We start from the raw sequence: 14030 nt of genomic DNA, 5'->3' as shown, positions 1-14030 counted from the left end.
GATGACCCCACTAGGTCTTTGATGATGAAGCAAATGTTAGAAGTAATAGTGAAGCATTCTTCCAGTGGAAAACCTGAGTTGGATAGTTCAGGGGTCAACAAATTACAGCATGGGCCAAATCCAGAGCACCACCTGCTTTTGTATATAAAGCTTTATTAAAACACAATGATGTCCATTTGCTTATGTACGTCTATGGCTGCCTTTGCACTACAATGGCAAAATCGCACTATTGAAAGAAAGCCAGAAATATGTCCTCTATGGGCCTTTATCTAAAAGTCTGCCATCAACCTGGCTGTAGTGGGAAGGGACAAGGGGAGGAGTCAGAAGACATGTTTTAAATTTGACATTTGCAGAAGAAGTCTGCACTCTATAACATGAGGAAAACCATGGGATCCATCTGATTGTGTTTCCTTCTCTCAAGAATAGAGATTATAAAAGTACTGACTGTGGTGAGCATTAAAGCCAGTGTGTCCTGTGACAGTGCCCATCGTGCTGTAAGTCACTGTGGAAGGGCCACCTCATCATCAGCACTGTTCTTTCTCTCTCCAGAATACCCTGGAGCAGTGCAGTGTGTGCTCCAAGCCCATCTTGGAGCGGATTCTCCGAGCCACCGGGAAGGCCTACCATCCTCACTGCTTCACCTGTGTGATGTGCCACCGTAGCCTGGATGGGATCCCATTCACCGTGGATGCTGGCGGCCTCATCCACTGCATTGAGGACTTCCACAAGTAGGCAATCTCTTTTCCTGCCTCCAGCCTGCCAGTCTCAGAATCTGTTCTCACTGCCTGGCACCTGAGCCACACAGTCTTCTCTTGGAGCTATGGGATCTCAGGATTTGATGGGCCTTCAAAAGAATTTACTGATCCTCCTCGTGCAATGCAGAAATTTGTATCAGGCGGTCCATGTGGTCTTGGCAGCCTGTCCACTGCTTCACAGCTTCCCTGGGGCTTGTTCCCTGCATCTTTGTGTGGCTGTAATTGTGAGAAAGTTCACTCAGCTACAGAGGATTTGTATTGGAGAAGGGCAGAACCCTGGGCTAGCCCTCCCTGGCCTAAACCTGAACAACATGTGTGACTCTGAACAAATTGCTCAATTTCTCTGAGCTCTTTGGTTTGGTCATTAGACTAGACCCTATCTTAAGGTCTCCAGCTATAACAGCCCAGGATTCTCTCTGAGCCAAGGGTTCTCTCTCCATCCTGCCACTCAACAGATAGGAAACTATGGGGCAAAGACACAGAGAATAGTTCAGTCCTTACTAATGAAAGCCTCTCACGTACATAGAGGCAGCTTAACACTACCATCAACACATCCATACCCTCCCCTCACCTCTTCTCCCACCCAGGCCTTCTCTTTCCCATGATATTTTCTAATGAATGCAGTACTGTGCAGTCTTTTGAGGAGGATTAGAAAGTAGAGCCTGAAGGTCAAGATCAATTACTCATGGGCCTGGAAAAATATGTCCCCACTTCCACAATTCTTTCATTGCAGGTCCCTCTTTCCTCTATGATAGCTTGGATTTTCATGAAAGTTCTATGGTTTTAGGTTTTGCTTATTTTTATTTCACCACTTTGTTAGTTGGGTCGTTGGCTGGTCACATTTGTTAACATATTTTTAGGAACCATGTGAAAGCTTAGATGTGATTTGTAGACAGTAGATGCAGAGCCCTTCTGGACTATGTTTGTGGGGCGGTGGCTTTCCAGGCAGGCAGTCTGAGGCTCTGAACGAGATGAGGTATGTATGGCTCACCAGTGTGGCTATCCGTTCTAGGGCCTCCAGATGTGCAGTCTTGTGGGTTCATTTTCACCGCTCTGTTGATTGTCAACAACCAGGAGGTATTTGCCACAAGCAGTTGGGGGACCTGAGACTCATAGTTTAAAAATGAATTTCCTGACCGCTTTCCAAGTAGCAAAGAAAGCGAAAACCTCACCAAAAGACGTGAGGCTGAATAAATAAATAAATAAATAAAGCAGAAATTCTCCACCTGAATTAGACAAGGAAGGCCTCACTTTGAAAGGGCATTCACAGCATAAATTGTACTTCACATTATTGATATTTTTAGCTTGTAATTACACATGAAAAAAAAAACAAAAAAAAAACCTGCATCTATTTAAGGGAACTGAAAAGATACCAATGGGCAGTATGTTTCTGTCACTGCTTCTCTTCCTTCTTAGACTTACCCTAATCCAAGAAAGAGTGGTAGATATAATCAGAGCACACATGTTTCGAAAAAGAATGATAGATTACACCCTCGATTAAAACAGGAAATCAATTCTGACAAATGGAAGTTTGTATCTACGCATTTATCTTTCATTTCAGGGACTGGGGAGCATAATTAGAGACTTGCAACTGGTGACATAAGTGTGTGAGTCTGAATGCCCCAGAAAAGCAGACTTGAGCAACTAAAAAAAAAAAAATTTCAAGCCCCCAACTGTCTCCCTGCCACCACCACTAATTCAGTGGTATGTTAAAACACAAATTATTTTTAAAAAATAGGTTGTCTGTATGATTAGCAATGATTTAGGGGGGGAAAGCTTCTTTTTTATTTTTCCCTGTTTCTCAAAGAAAAATATGAGAAAATTTTACAGAACTCTGTTTCTGAGTCTTGAAAATACTAGAACACAAGACAGCTAACAAATCCAACCCCACCCAGCCTGTGTGGCTCAGTATTTGAGTGTTGACTTAGGCACCAAGAGGTCACTGGTTCCATTCCTAGCCAGAACACATACCTGGGTTGTGGGCTCAACCTCCCATAGGGGGCGTGCAGGAGGAAGCTGATCCATGTTTCTCTCTCATGGGTGTTTCTATCTCTCTCTCCTCTATCTCGCCTCTCCCTTCCTCTCTCTTTAAAATCAATAAAATCATATACCAAAAAAAAAAAAAAAATCAAACCCGGGAAGTGGGGGCGGGGGTGGGGGGGGGGGCGCGAGGGCACAGCAAGGCTAAGTAGAGGGTAGTTTAAGGGCAGTGCAGACTTCTGCAAATAGTTGGCGGGGGGGGGGGTGCTTTTTCTTGGTCATTCTAAATAGGTCTCTCTTTGTGAGGTTTTAGGAAATGTATTTTAATTCAATGTAAATGTAAACACAGAGGTTTCTGTGTGTTCATTCCTGTACTAAGTGCTCAAGGAGAGAAATTGCCTAAGTTGAAAATGCACAGATACATAGAGAAAAGCCTCTTGTCAGCATGGAGCTCGTCAGGAGGAGGGTACAGAATATGTGTGATATTGGGCTGGAAGGGCTCAGAGCCAGGAGATAGGCATGGGCAAAAGCTTGAGCCAGAGTCAGAAGAGATTCATTGGCCCTGGGCTCTGAGCAACTTCTGGAAGCAGCATTTCAAGAGTGTTTTTAATGGGAAGCTAGGAGATTCCTAGCAGAAGGGACAGCCCAGGCAATAAATGAGGGTATGGAGTTAGGAAAGGCTTCTCTACATTCAAGGAAGACTTGCTTGGCTGTAGCTTGGGGATGGGGATACTGTGAGATACAGGAAGCCCATGAGAAAGAATTTATCTTGCCTGCTTACAACCAGTGCTTCCCAAACTTCCAGGTGCTCAGGGACCTAATTAGCTGCAGGCTCTAATTGAGTAGGTTGGGGGTGGGCCCTAAGGTTCTGCATTTCTGACAATCATCCAGGTGGTCTTGGATTGCACTTTGAGTAAAAGCCTGTGAAATACTGAGGCCTTGCTAATGGGACATCCCCTACATAACCACCTGCAGTCAGGTTTGGCTCAAGTCCTCCAGCCTATTAGATAGAAACTCTTTCCCATATGTCATTTTGGAGGATTGCTCAAATGCAGTTCCAGGGAGACTGACTGTACCTCATCCCCAACACACACACACACACACACACACACACACACACACACACACACTTTCCCATTTCACCTAAATGGCCATCTTTCATGGCACAACTTAATTGTCATTTCCCTAAGAAGCTTTCTCTGATCTCAATCCCTCCCCATCCCCATATTTCACTTTGTATCCTTTACTAGCTATAGATAACACTCAACATAGTCTGACTAGTGATAAAAATACACATGCATGGACATACACATCTATAAACTTTCATAGTAATCACCGTAAATGATTTTTTCACTATAATAGGATATATATATATATATATATATATATATATATATATATATATCTCAAGTAGAAATAGATAGAACTCCCTCACCAGTCTGATTTCTGCAGTCCCAGTTTATTCCTGTACTCCCAATGCTAGCACAGTGAGCCCAGAAAAGCAGGCTTCTTTAACTGACCCTTTCATTGTATTGAGCCTTTATTCCACAATCTGCGCTTTCTTATCATGCATATTACACTGAGCCATTTGTTTCCTCAGCACCCATTTGTGGATTGCCAGAAATGTGCCAGGACACAAAATGATTAAGACCATCCCTCCCTGAGCCTTGGCTCTGGAGGCTGTAAAGTAGAAATGATAAAAGTAGCTCCTCATAACATTGCTGTCAGTAGAAAACAAGGTCAAGTGCTTAACAGGGTTTGGTACATAATAAGCACTCAATAAATGGTAGCTATTTTAACCATCAAAAGTGTTATCAAATTTATATTTTTTTATTATCATTGTCTGCTCAGTGAGCTGAACCTTGAAATAGACCACCTGGGATTTAGAACAGTCCTTGAAACGCTGGCCAATGAACAGAGTGGGGGCTGCAGAAACCACTTCCTGCCTCTTGCTTTTACTTCTTCTGTTCATGGAAATGAGGCCAATTGGTAGGAAGAAATCATTATTCAGTAAGAATACAGTTTATGCTTTTCCAAAAAGGAAGGACCTTGAGATTGAACATAAAGGCCCATGTAACATATTTTTTATGGAGAAATAATGCAGCTACTTCATTTCATTGGATATAGCCTGAATTTCTGCTCTCTGCACCAGTCACAGTGGTTGTCTTGGGGGACTCAGTCAACCTGTCTTATGGAGGGTCACAATTTAGTGGTCCCCAAGGATATGCAAATGATTCCTACTATAATAAGCATATGCAATGAGACATCCTAGAGGAGTAAGTAACCCCACTGGGGGAAATTGGGTAAAGCTCCTGGATACAGTGATGGGCAAGACATACTTCTGGCCTTACAGAATTTATAGTCAAATGGGTTTGGGAAATGAAATTTTGCAGTTGATTCTAGAAGCCTTCTCATTTCGCTACTGGTGACCCAAATTCAAAAATAACCAGATAGTCCAAAGCATTTTTTTTTTGCCTCTGAGTATAAACTTTTTGTGTAAAATACCAATTATAACAACCCTGATTACAGCTGCAGTTGTACCATGATCCTTTTAATTATTCTTTCATAGCAATCAATTTATCTACTGCTTAATTTATATGTCTTTTAGATTTCAGCCATGCAGATTGCCTTATGGGTGCTGCCAGGAAAATTAATATGTACATATAGAGTATAATATACGTAAATATGCTTCGACAACCATAAAGTGCTCTGCAAAATATAGATTACTATCATTTTTTCTTTTTAAGTCTCACCACAAATAAGTAAATTTTAAAATCATCAATGTTAAAACCATTGCCACAAGTAAAGAAAGTTGCACAGTGTTTTTCTTTTTTTATCTTTTCACTTCTTATTCATACCTATTTCAAAGCATGTCTCATTTCATGCCTTCACAAATGCCACCCCTAAATGCCAGATACAGATGGGTATATGGCTGATATTTGCCTCTTATTAATCTGTTATGAGAAAAAAAATATTCTTAGGGCTATCAGTCATAGTAAGCAATATTAAGAAATATTAAAATTCCTCACCAACAGTTAACCTCAAAAATTGTACATATATGTGTATGTAGGTGTAAGTGCTTCTGTGTTCATGTACACTTACCCTTCAGAAGTGCTAAAATCCATTATAGAATAACAAAACTTAACAAATCTTTAACTTTCTTGTTTTTCTTTTTTTTTTTTTAATATAATTTTACTAGAGGCCCAGTGCACAAAAATTTGTGCACTCGGTGGAGTCCCTCAGCCCAGCCTGTGCCCTTTCGCAGTCTGGGACCCCTCGGGGGATGTCCACCTGCTTTAGGCCTGCTACCTGAGGGATCAGGCCTAAGCTGGCACCAGACATCCCTCTGGCAGCCTGGCAGCCCTCTAGGGATGTCCACTTGCCAGCGGGGAGCAGGCCTAAGCTGTAGTTGGACATCCTTAGAGCTGCAAAGGAGGCGGGAGAGGTTCCCACCACCACCACTGTGCTGGCAGCCGTCAGCCTGGCTTGTGGCTGAGTAGAGCTCCCTCTGTGGGAGCACACTGACCACCAGGGGGCAGCTCCTGCATTGAGCGTCTGCACCCTGGTGGTCAGTGTGTGTCATAGTTAACAGTCATTCCCAGTCATTCTGCTGTTAGGGTCAATTTGCATATTATCCTTTTATTGTATAGGATTGACTTCAGAGGGAAAGGGAGAGGGAGATAAAGGGTGTCCCAAAATTCACGCAAGAAATAATTTTGATAGAAAACACAGGTTTATAATTAAAAATTGTAACTTTTTTATTGATTCATAAAGTATACAGTATAGGGTTATGTATGTAATAGCATATCAGGTAAATGGCCTCCACAGCTTTGTTGGCACATACGTACTCTTTTGTTGAAATTTTCCATGACCATTTTGCATAAATATGGCTGAATTTTGATGAGGCTCATTTCCATCTTGATGGCTTGGTTAATTGACAAAATTGTCACATTTGGGGTTCAGAAAATCCACGAGTGATTGTTGAAAACAAATGCATCCACAACGTGTCACTGTTTAGTGCGGATTTTGGGCTAGAGGCATCATCGGACTATTTTTCTTCGAAAATGCGGCTGCTCAGGCAATAACAATTAATGGTGCTCACTATTGCAACATGATAATCCAGTTTTTTGTGCCTAAATTGGAAGATATGGATGTGGACGACATGTGGTTTCAACAAGACGGTGCCACATGCCATACAGCCCGAGAAACAATTCAATTACTGCATGAGTCATTTCCTGGTCATGTAATTTCCCGTTTTGGTGTCAGAATTGGCTGCCCTGATCATGCGATTTAACGCCATTGGACTTTTTTCTTTGGGGATTTTTGAAGTCTAAGGTTTATGCCAATAAGCCCACGACCACCTACACCTTGAAGGAGGAAATTGAGCACTGTATCAATGAAATTCAGCCACATTTATGCAAAACGGTCATGGAAAATTTCAACAAAAGAGTGCGTATGTGCCAGCAAAGCCGTGGAGGCCATTTGCCCGATATGCTATTCCATACATAACCCGATACTGTATACTTTATCAATAAAACGTTTACAATTTTTCATTATAAACCTGTGTTTTCTATCAAAATTACTTCTTGCATGAATTTTGGGACACTCTTTAGAAACATCAATGATGAGAGAGAATCACTGACGGGCTGCCTCCTGCATGCCCCCCACTGGAGACCAAGCCAGAAGCCTGGTCATGTGCTCTTGACGGGAATCGAACCTGGGACCTTTCAGTCCACAGGCTGACGCTCTATCCACTGAGCCAAATCAGCGAGGGCAATTCTATACTTTTTAAACTGATTCTGGAAACTTAAACTTTTGAACTTTCCAGTCCTGCATGAATACCTGGACCAACATCAGGTCATTGTACATCAATGCCTGTCCATACATCATTCCTTTAAGTGACTTTGAGAAGAAATTGTTTCATTGTCCAGATCACTGGACATCTGAAGATTACAATCTAGACCAGTGATGGTGAACCTATGACACACATGTCAGAGGTGACACATGAACTCATTTTTTTGGTTGATTTTTCTTTGTTAAATGGCATTTAAATATATAAAATAAATATCAAAAATATAAGTCTTTGTTTTTCTATGGTTGCAAATATCAAAAAATTTCTATATGTGACACGGCACCAGAGTTAAGTTAGGATTTTTCAAAATGCTGACACGCCGAGCTCAAAAGGTTCACCATCACTGATCTAGACCAACCCAGAGGCTAAGAATAGAGGACTGATTCTTCTTAATAACTTTCTTGTTTTTCGAACAAAAGTTTAACATAAGCAAAATGTAAGAAATGAAGACTTGGCCATAGTAAGTTTGGTGTAAAGAGTATTTAAACTCACTAACCTCTGTTATTTTGAAAAATAGTCATTTGAGGTTTAATTCCTAGAATTCAAGACACATTTCAAAGAAGAGGCTCTGATAACTGGGAAGGAGGCAAAGTTATCAAGCTCAGAAAGTTTGGTCAGGTCTGGGGAACACATGCAAAACTCTAGAATCAAATAGCAGAGACAAGTAGGGACCTCCAGGACTTATGTTTTCCCCTCAGGTGATCTTGCCCAAGCCCAGGGTGTGTGTTTGGAATCTGTTCACAGGTGAATTCCATGCCACATACCAAATGGCCAGTAGCTCCCAGGTGCTCTCATGCAAAAGCAATTCACACTCTCACTCCCCCACATCACCCAATATCATAATATTTATGATCTACAAGGACCTCAACAGTCAGTAAGTCTAAGTCCTTTATTTTAGAGTTGAGGAAGCAGAACCAAAGAAGGAAAATGACTTGCTTAAGGTCACAGAATGGTAGATCAAATGTCCTCTCAATTTACACCTTTTATTCTTTTATTTTAATCTTTGTGTTTTATCTCTTTGTCATTGTCTATGCTCAGTACCTAACCAGAATTATCTCTTTGTTTTCAGGAAATTTGCCCCTCGATGTTCTGTATGCAAGGAGCCTATCATGCCAGCCCCCGGCCAGGAGGAGACTGTCCGAATTGTGGCTCTGGATCGTGATTTCCATGTTCACTGCTACCGGTGTGAGGTCTGTGGTCTGCACCCTCAAATCTTACAAGGCAGGCGTTGAAAGGCCCACTAGAGCCAGGTTTTCATAAACATAGCAATTATTCAATCTGGGACAGCCCGAGTGCCTGTCTTCAAAGGACTTGGGTTTTAGATCTGACACAGGCACTTAATGCTAGTGATGTTGGAAAAGTCACTTTACCTCTCTCTTTCTCTATTTCCACACCTATTAAAAGGACTCATTCTTATCTTTCCCAAACATGGCTGTGTGACTAAAATGCAAAATTGCATGTTCAAGAAGACTGTCAAATACAAAGTGCTAAGTGAGTAGGAAAAGTTATTGCTGTTGTTGTTGTTACTATATTGAATCTTTCACTTGGGCTCTGATATTCCTGTGAGGCAGAGACACCATTGTCCCCCATGGAGGAGGATAAAAATTTATTCCTTTAAGAGGGGTTGGAACTTCATGTTCAAAGTCATGGAGATTCATTAAGTTAGCCAGAACTGACTGAGCACTTTATACCACAGGTCAGGTGACTGCTAAGAGCTACAGAAGATTTATGCACAAAGTGCCACAGGAACAGGAATATATATATATATATATATATATATATATATATATATATATATATATATATTAGAGGCCCGATGCACAAAAATTTGTGCACTCTGGGGGGAGGGGGGGCGTCCCTCAGCCCGGCCTGTGCCATCTCGCAGCCTGGGACCCCTCGGGAGATAACGACCTGCTGGCTTAGGCCTGCTCCTGGGCGGCAGAGGGCAGGCCCAATCCTTAGGTGCAGCCCCTGGTCGGGCTCAGAGCAGGGCCGATTGGGGAGTTGGGGCGCCGCCCCCTGTCATGCACAGAGCAGGGCGATTGGGAGGTTGCAGCGCCACCCCCTGTCATGCACAGAGCAGGGCCAATCAGGTGGTTGGGGCGCTGCCCCCTGTCACGCACAGAGCAGGGCCCATCAGGGGGGTTGGGGCTCCGTACCCTGTCACGCACAGAGCAGGGTCAATCAGAGGGTTGGGGAGCTCCCCCCGTCACTCACAGAGTAGGGCCGATAGGGGAGTTGGGGCGCCGCCCTCTGTCATGCACAGAGCAGGGCGATTGGGAGGTTGCAGCGCCACCCCCTGTCACACACAGAGCAGGGCCAATCAGGGGGTTGGGGCGCCGCCCTATATGACCCACAGAGCAGGGCCGATCAGGGGGTTGGGGCGCCGCCACTGTCACACTCAGGGCAGGGCTGATGGGGAGATTATGGCTCTACCCCATCACACACAGAGCAGGGCCTGTGGGGGGGGGGGGTTGTGGAGCCACCCTCTATCACCCACAGAGCAGGGCCGATCAGAGGGTTGGGGCACGCTGTCACACACAGAGCCGCAGGGCAATCAGGGGGTTGCGGAGCTCACCCCTATCAGGCACAGAGCAGGGCTGATCAGGGGGTTGGGGCGCCTTCCCCTGTCACGAACAGAGCAGGGCAGATAGGGAGGTTGTGGCCCCGCCCCCTGTCACACAGAGAGCCGCAGGGCAATCAGGGGGTTTGGCCGCTGCCCCCTGTCACACTGATCCCGGTGCCAGGAGGCCTCAAGGCTCTGCTGATCCTGGTGCTGGGAGGCATATTACCCTTTGACTATATAGGATAGAGGCCTGGTGCATGGGTGGGGGCCAGCTGGTTTGCCCTGAAGGGTGTCCTGGATCAGGGTGGGGGTCCCCACTGGGGTGCCTGGCCAACCTGGATGAGGGGATGATGGCTGTTTGCAGCTGGTCACACACCCTTCAGGGTGGGGGTCCCCACTGAGGTGCCTGGCCAGCCTGGGTGAGGGGATGATGGCTGTTTGCAGCTGTTCACACACCCTTCAGGGTGGGGGTCCCCAATGGGGTGCCTGGCCAGTCTGGGTGAGGGGCTGAGGGCTGTTTTCAGGCTGGCAGGTGACTGAAGCTCCCAACTGCTCCTTTATTTTTTTTTTATTCTGGGCCAGCTTTAGCTCTGACTCCAGCTCTGAGGCCTCTGCTGCTGAAAGGAGATATCTGGTTTGTTTGTGTTCTATAATCGAAACACTGTATCAACTCCAGCTCTGAGATCCCGGCTCACTGAAAGCAGGTTTCTGGGGTTTTGTTTAGCTTCTATATTTGTAACTATGTTTCAAACTGCAAGCTCAGAGGACGGTAAGGCAGGCAGGGAACGTTGGTTTCCTCCATCCCTGAAGCAAGCAAGCCTCATGTTAGTTTCAAGCTGCCTGGCTGCTGGCCGCCATCTTGGCTGGCAGTTAATTTGCATATCGCCCTGATTAACCAATGGGAAGGGTAGCAGACGTATGCTAATTACCATGTTTCTATTTTATTAGATAGGATATATAGCAGCTGTGATCCAGGCTGGAAGTGACAATGAAGGCTTCTTGCCCAAGGGACATGTAGTCATTTATACAGCAAAGAGGAGCAAGGCTTTCCCCTAGAATCCAGGTCTCCAAAGGGCAGCACGTTCAGAAAATGATTTTTAAACATTTTCTTATCCCCCACTGATGATAAAAGTTAACAATGAATTAGTGGTTAGGGATCTGTTTTATTTTCTCTTGTGCTTGTTTTGTCATTTGGGTTAGGGAACAAAGCTACCATCTGAGATCTCATAAGTTTGGATCCTTCTCTTCCTGAACCTGTATTTCCTATTAACTGACCTTAGGAGAGTTATTTTACTATATATCTTTAATATCTAATTCAATTTTATTTAAGACATACTGTGTTGTATACTGGGGATGGATTGGAGGGGCCTGGTGGTATGTGAAGTGGGAAGAAAAGTGGCTACATTCTTGAGGCCTTGAATGGTAAGCTAAAGAACTTGATCTTCACATATGTCGTTTTCATGTTCACGTGCATCATTTCCAACTGTCTTTATTTTCCTAGGATTGTGGTGGCCTCCTGTCTGAAGGAGATAACCAAGGCTGCTACCCTTTGGATGGACACATCCTCTGCAAGACCTGCAACTCTGCCCGCATCAGAGTGTTGACCGCCAAGGCCAGCACCGACCTTTAAGTTCAGTGGCCTGTTCATCTGGTTAGTTGGTGGTACTGAGAAGAATAAAACACCAAAAAAAGAAGAAGAAGAAGAAGAAGAAGAATACTAAGAAAAGCAATAGGAAAATAGAAGAAAGGCATTCAAGCTATAGGATGGTCTCTGTTCTTCATGTAGTAGGAACCTTTCTGTAGAAACACATAGATTGTAAGATTTTTTTTTTAAACGTTCTTACCAACTACACATTTCACATTTAGTTATGTAGGACCTTGATGGGCCTTTGTTCCCAAGGACTTCCACATTTTTGCACGGATTATGCTCCATCCCATTCACTTCTGCATTCCTGTACACTTTAATCCCTCTGTTTGTCTCACTTTTCATCTGGTTGAATGGCTTTTTTTAGTGTGGTATTTGCTGTCACACAGATTTTCCTGGGTGAGTCTGCCCACTCACAGGTGCTTTTAGGCTTGAAGTCTCTCCATCCTATCATGTCCACGTTGCCTCTGATCATAAATGATAGTTGTTCTCTTTGTGTATCGAAAATCATATCTTTCTGTTGCTCTAAACGGTCATGTCCCTTGGCAGGGGAGGGAGGGAAATATACAACTTATATGTTAGACTATAAAGAATTTAAGCTGTAAATTAGATAGGTTAAAAGAAGCCCACATTTGTAACCATCCAAATCCAAATCTATAGTGACCAGTTGTCAGGGCTGATTTGAAAACCGGTATTAGTAAAAGAGGTCCAAACTTCAATGTTTTTCTAAAGAAATTACAGGTAGAATATGCTGGAAAAAAACATTTGGGGTTAAGTTTGAAAAGCCCATTATTATCCCACAATATCATCTGAAGATTCCCCTTTGCCGCCTAGACACATTACAGACAAACTTGTTTGTCTCTAGAATATAACATTTTCTGTACTGTCCTACTTTTCATATCAGAAATCTTGATTTTTTTTCTAATATTCAAACATGACAACCAAAATTGATTTTTTTCTCTAGTGAAAGATAGCTTTAAAGAGCTGTTCAGTTCCCTGCTCCCCAGGCCCAGGTCCTTTTGCCTGGTAATTGCTAATCAGGGCACACAAAATAAAATTGTGTAGTTTTGTCTAGTTTACTTTAAAAAGACAGGAAAACTTGAAGAGTGTGAAACCACAGTTTCATTATTCTCTTAATCCTTCTGCAACTGAAATTACATATCATAGGAGACTTTTGATGTGACATTTCACCACACTTTCAAAGACAATCACTGAAAAAACATAGTTGCCTTTCTGTGCTAAAAATATGCAGAGTCTCTGCCTGGAATCTTTATTCAAACTCTGCCGGGCAGGAAATGCTTGCTTGCCGACTGTGGAACCATACTTCATTAGGTTCTAACTTGTTTCTTTCATGAAGAGATACCTATCTTAATAACGGCAGGTTGCAGTCTTTAAAACTGATTAATATTTTGGATTGAGATTTCTTAAACCTTTCTTCAAATCTTCCACAAGTATATACTTTTAAATTATGAAGTATTTTAAATATACACAAAAGTATAAATAATAATATAATGAGTCCCTGTATATGTAACACCCAGTTTAAGAAATCAAATATAACAAATATAGTTACATTCCCCTGTGTACCCTTCCCTGATTCCACAAATAGATTTTTCATGATTTTAAAGTAATAGAGTCAGTTTTTTTTTTTTGTTTTTTTTTTTTAATTTTTTTTTTTTTAAATATATTTTATTGATTTTTTACAGAGAGGAAGGGAGAGGGATAGAGAGTTAGAAACATCGATGGGAGAGAAACATCGATCAGCCGCCTCCTGCACATCTCCCACTGGGGATGTGCCCGCAACCCAGGTACATGCCCTTGACCGGAATCGAACCTGGGACCCCTCAGTCCGCAGGCCAACGCTCTATCCACTGAGCCAAACCGGTTTCGGCGAAAGTAATAGAGTCAGTTTTTCAGTCTGATTTTTTTTTTTTTGAACACGTAGAACAGAAATGAAAAAAAAAAAAATTCTGCATGTTTTAAATCGCAACCCATGCCTCAGGAATTCCAATTAAATATATTTTACTCTAGTAAGAATAATCATAAAAATGGTTCTTTTTTTCTTTCTTTTCTTTTTTTTTTTTTTCAATAAGAAATTCTTAAGCCTGTGGTCACTATAGTTCATCCAAGTTGATTTGTGGCTCATTTGCTTTGGTCACCAAACAGTTTTGTTTTAGAACCTCCAACATCATATCTTTTTAAAGTTGTTTTTGACCACTGTCCTCTCCTTACCTT

At 42.8% G+C, this 14030-nt stretch overlaps 1 protein-coding gene across 9 annotated transcripts in view; it reads left to right on the top strand.

Moving 5' to 3' along the window:
* Positions 1–13479, top strand: part of LOC118675946 (LIM domain containing preferred translocation partner in lipoma) — a 665496-nt gene extending 652017 nt beyond the window's left edge. For 8 of the 9 annotated variants that reach the window (XM_036348974.1, XM_036348968.1, XM_036348971.1 and 5 more), the window contains 3 exons: positions 550–728; positions 8657–8777; positions 11655–13478. In XM_036348974.1, the coding sequence (XP_036204867.1) occupies positions 550–728; positions 8657–8777; positions 11655–11783 (429 nt within the window). In that variant the 3' untranslated portion in view covers positions 11784–13478. Of the gene's footprint in view, positions 1–549; positions 729–8656; positions 8778–11654 lie in introns of all 9 variants that reach the window. The other variant, XM_036348973.1, reaches the window with a different exon arrangement.
* The last annotated feature ends 551 nt before the right edge of the window (positions 13480–14030 follow it).

This window comes from Myotis myotis, unplaced genomic scaffold (genome assembly GCF_014108235.1).
Source record: "Myotis myotis isolate mMyoMyo1 unplaced genomic scaffold, mMyoMyo1.p scaffold_m19_p_2, whole genome shotgun sequence".
NCBI classification, from domain to species: Eukaryota; Metazoa; Chordata; class Mammalia; order Chiroptera; family Vespertilionidae; genus Myotis; species Myotis myotis.
The sequence above is the reverse complement of the archived record's forward strand: the minus strand, read 5'-3'. Positions and strand labels throughout refer to the sequence as shown.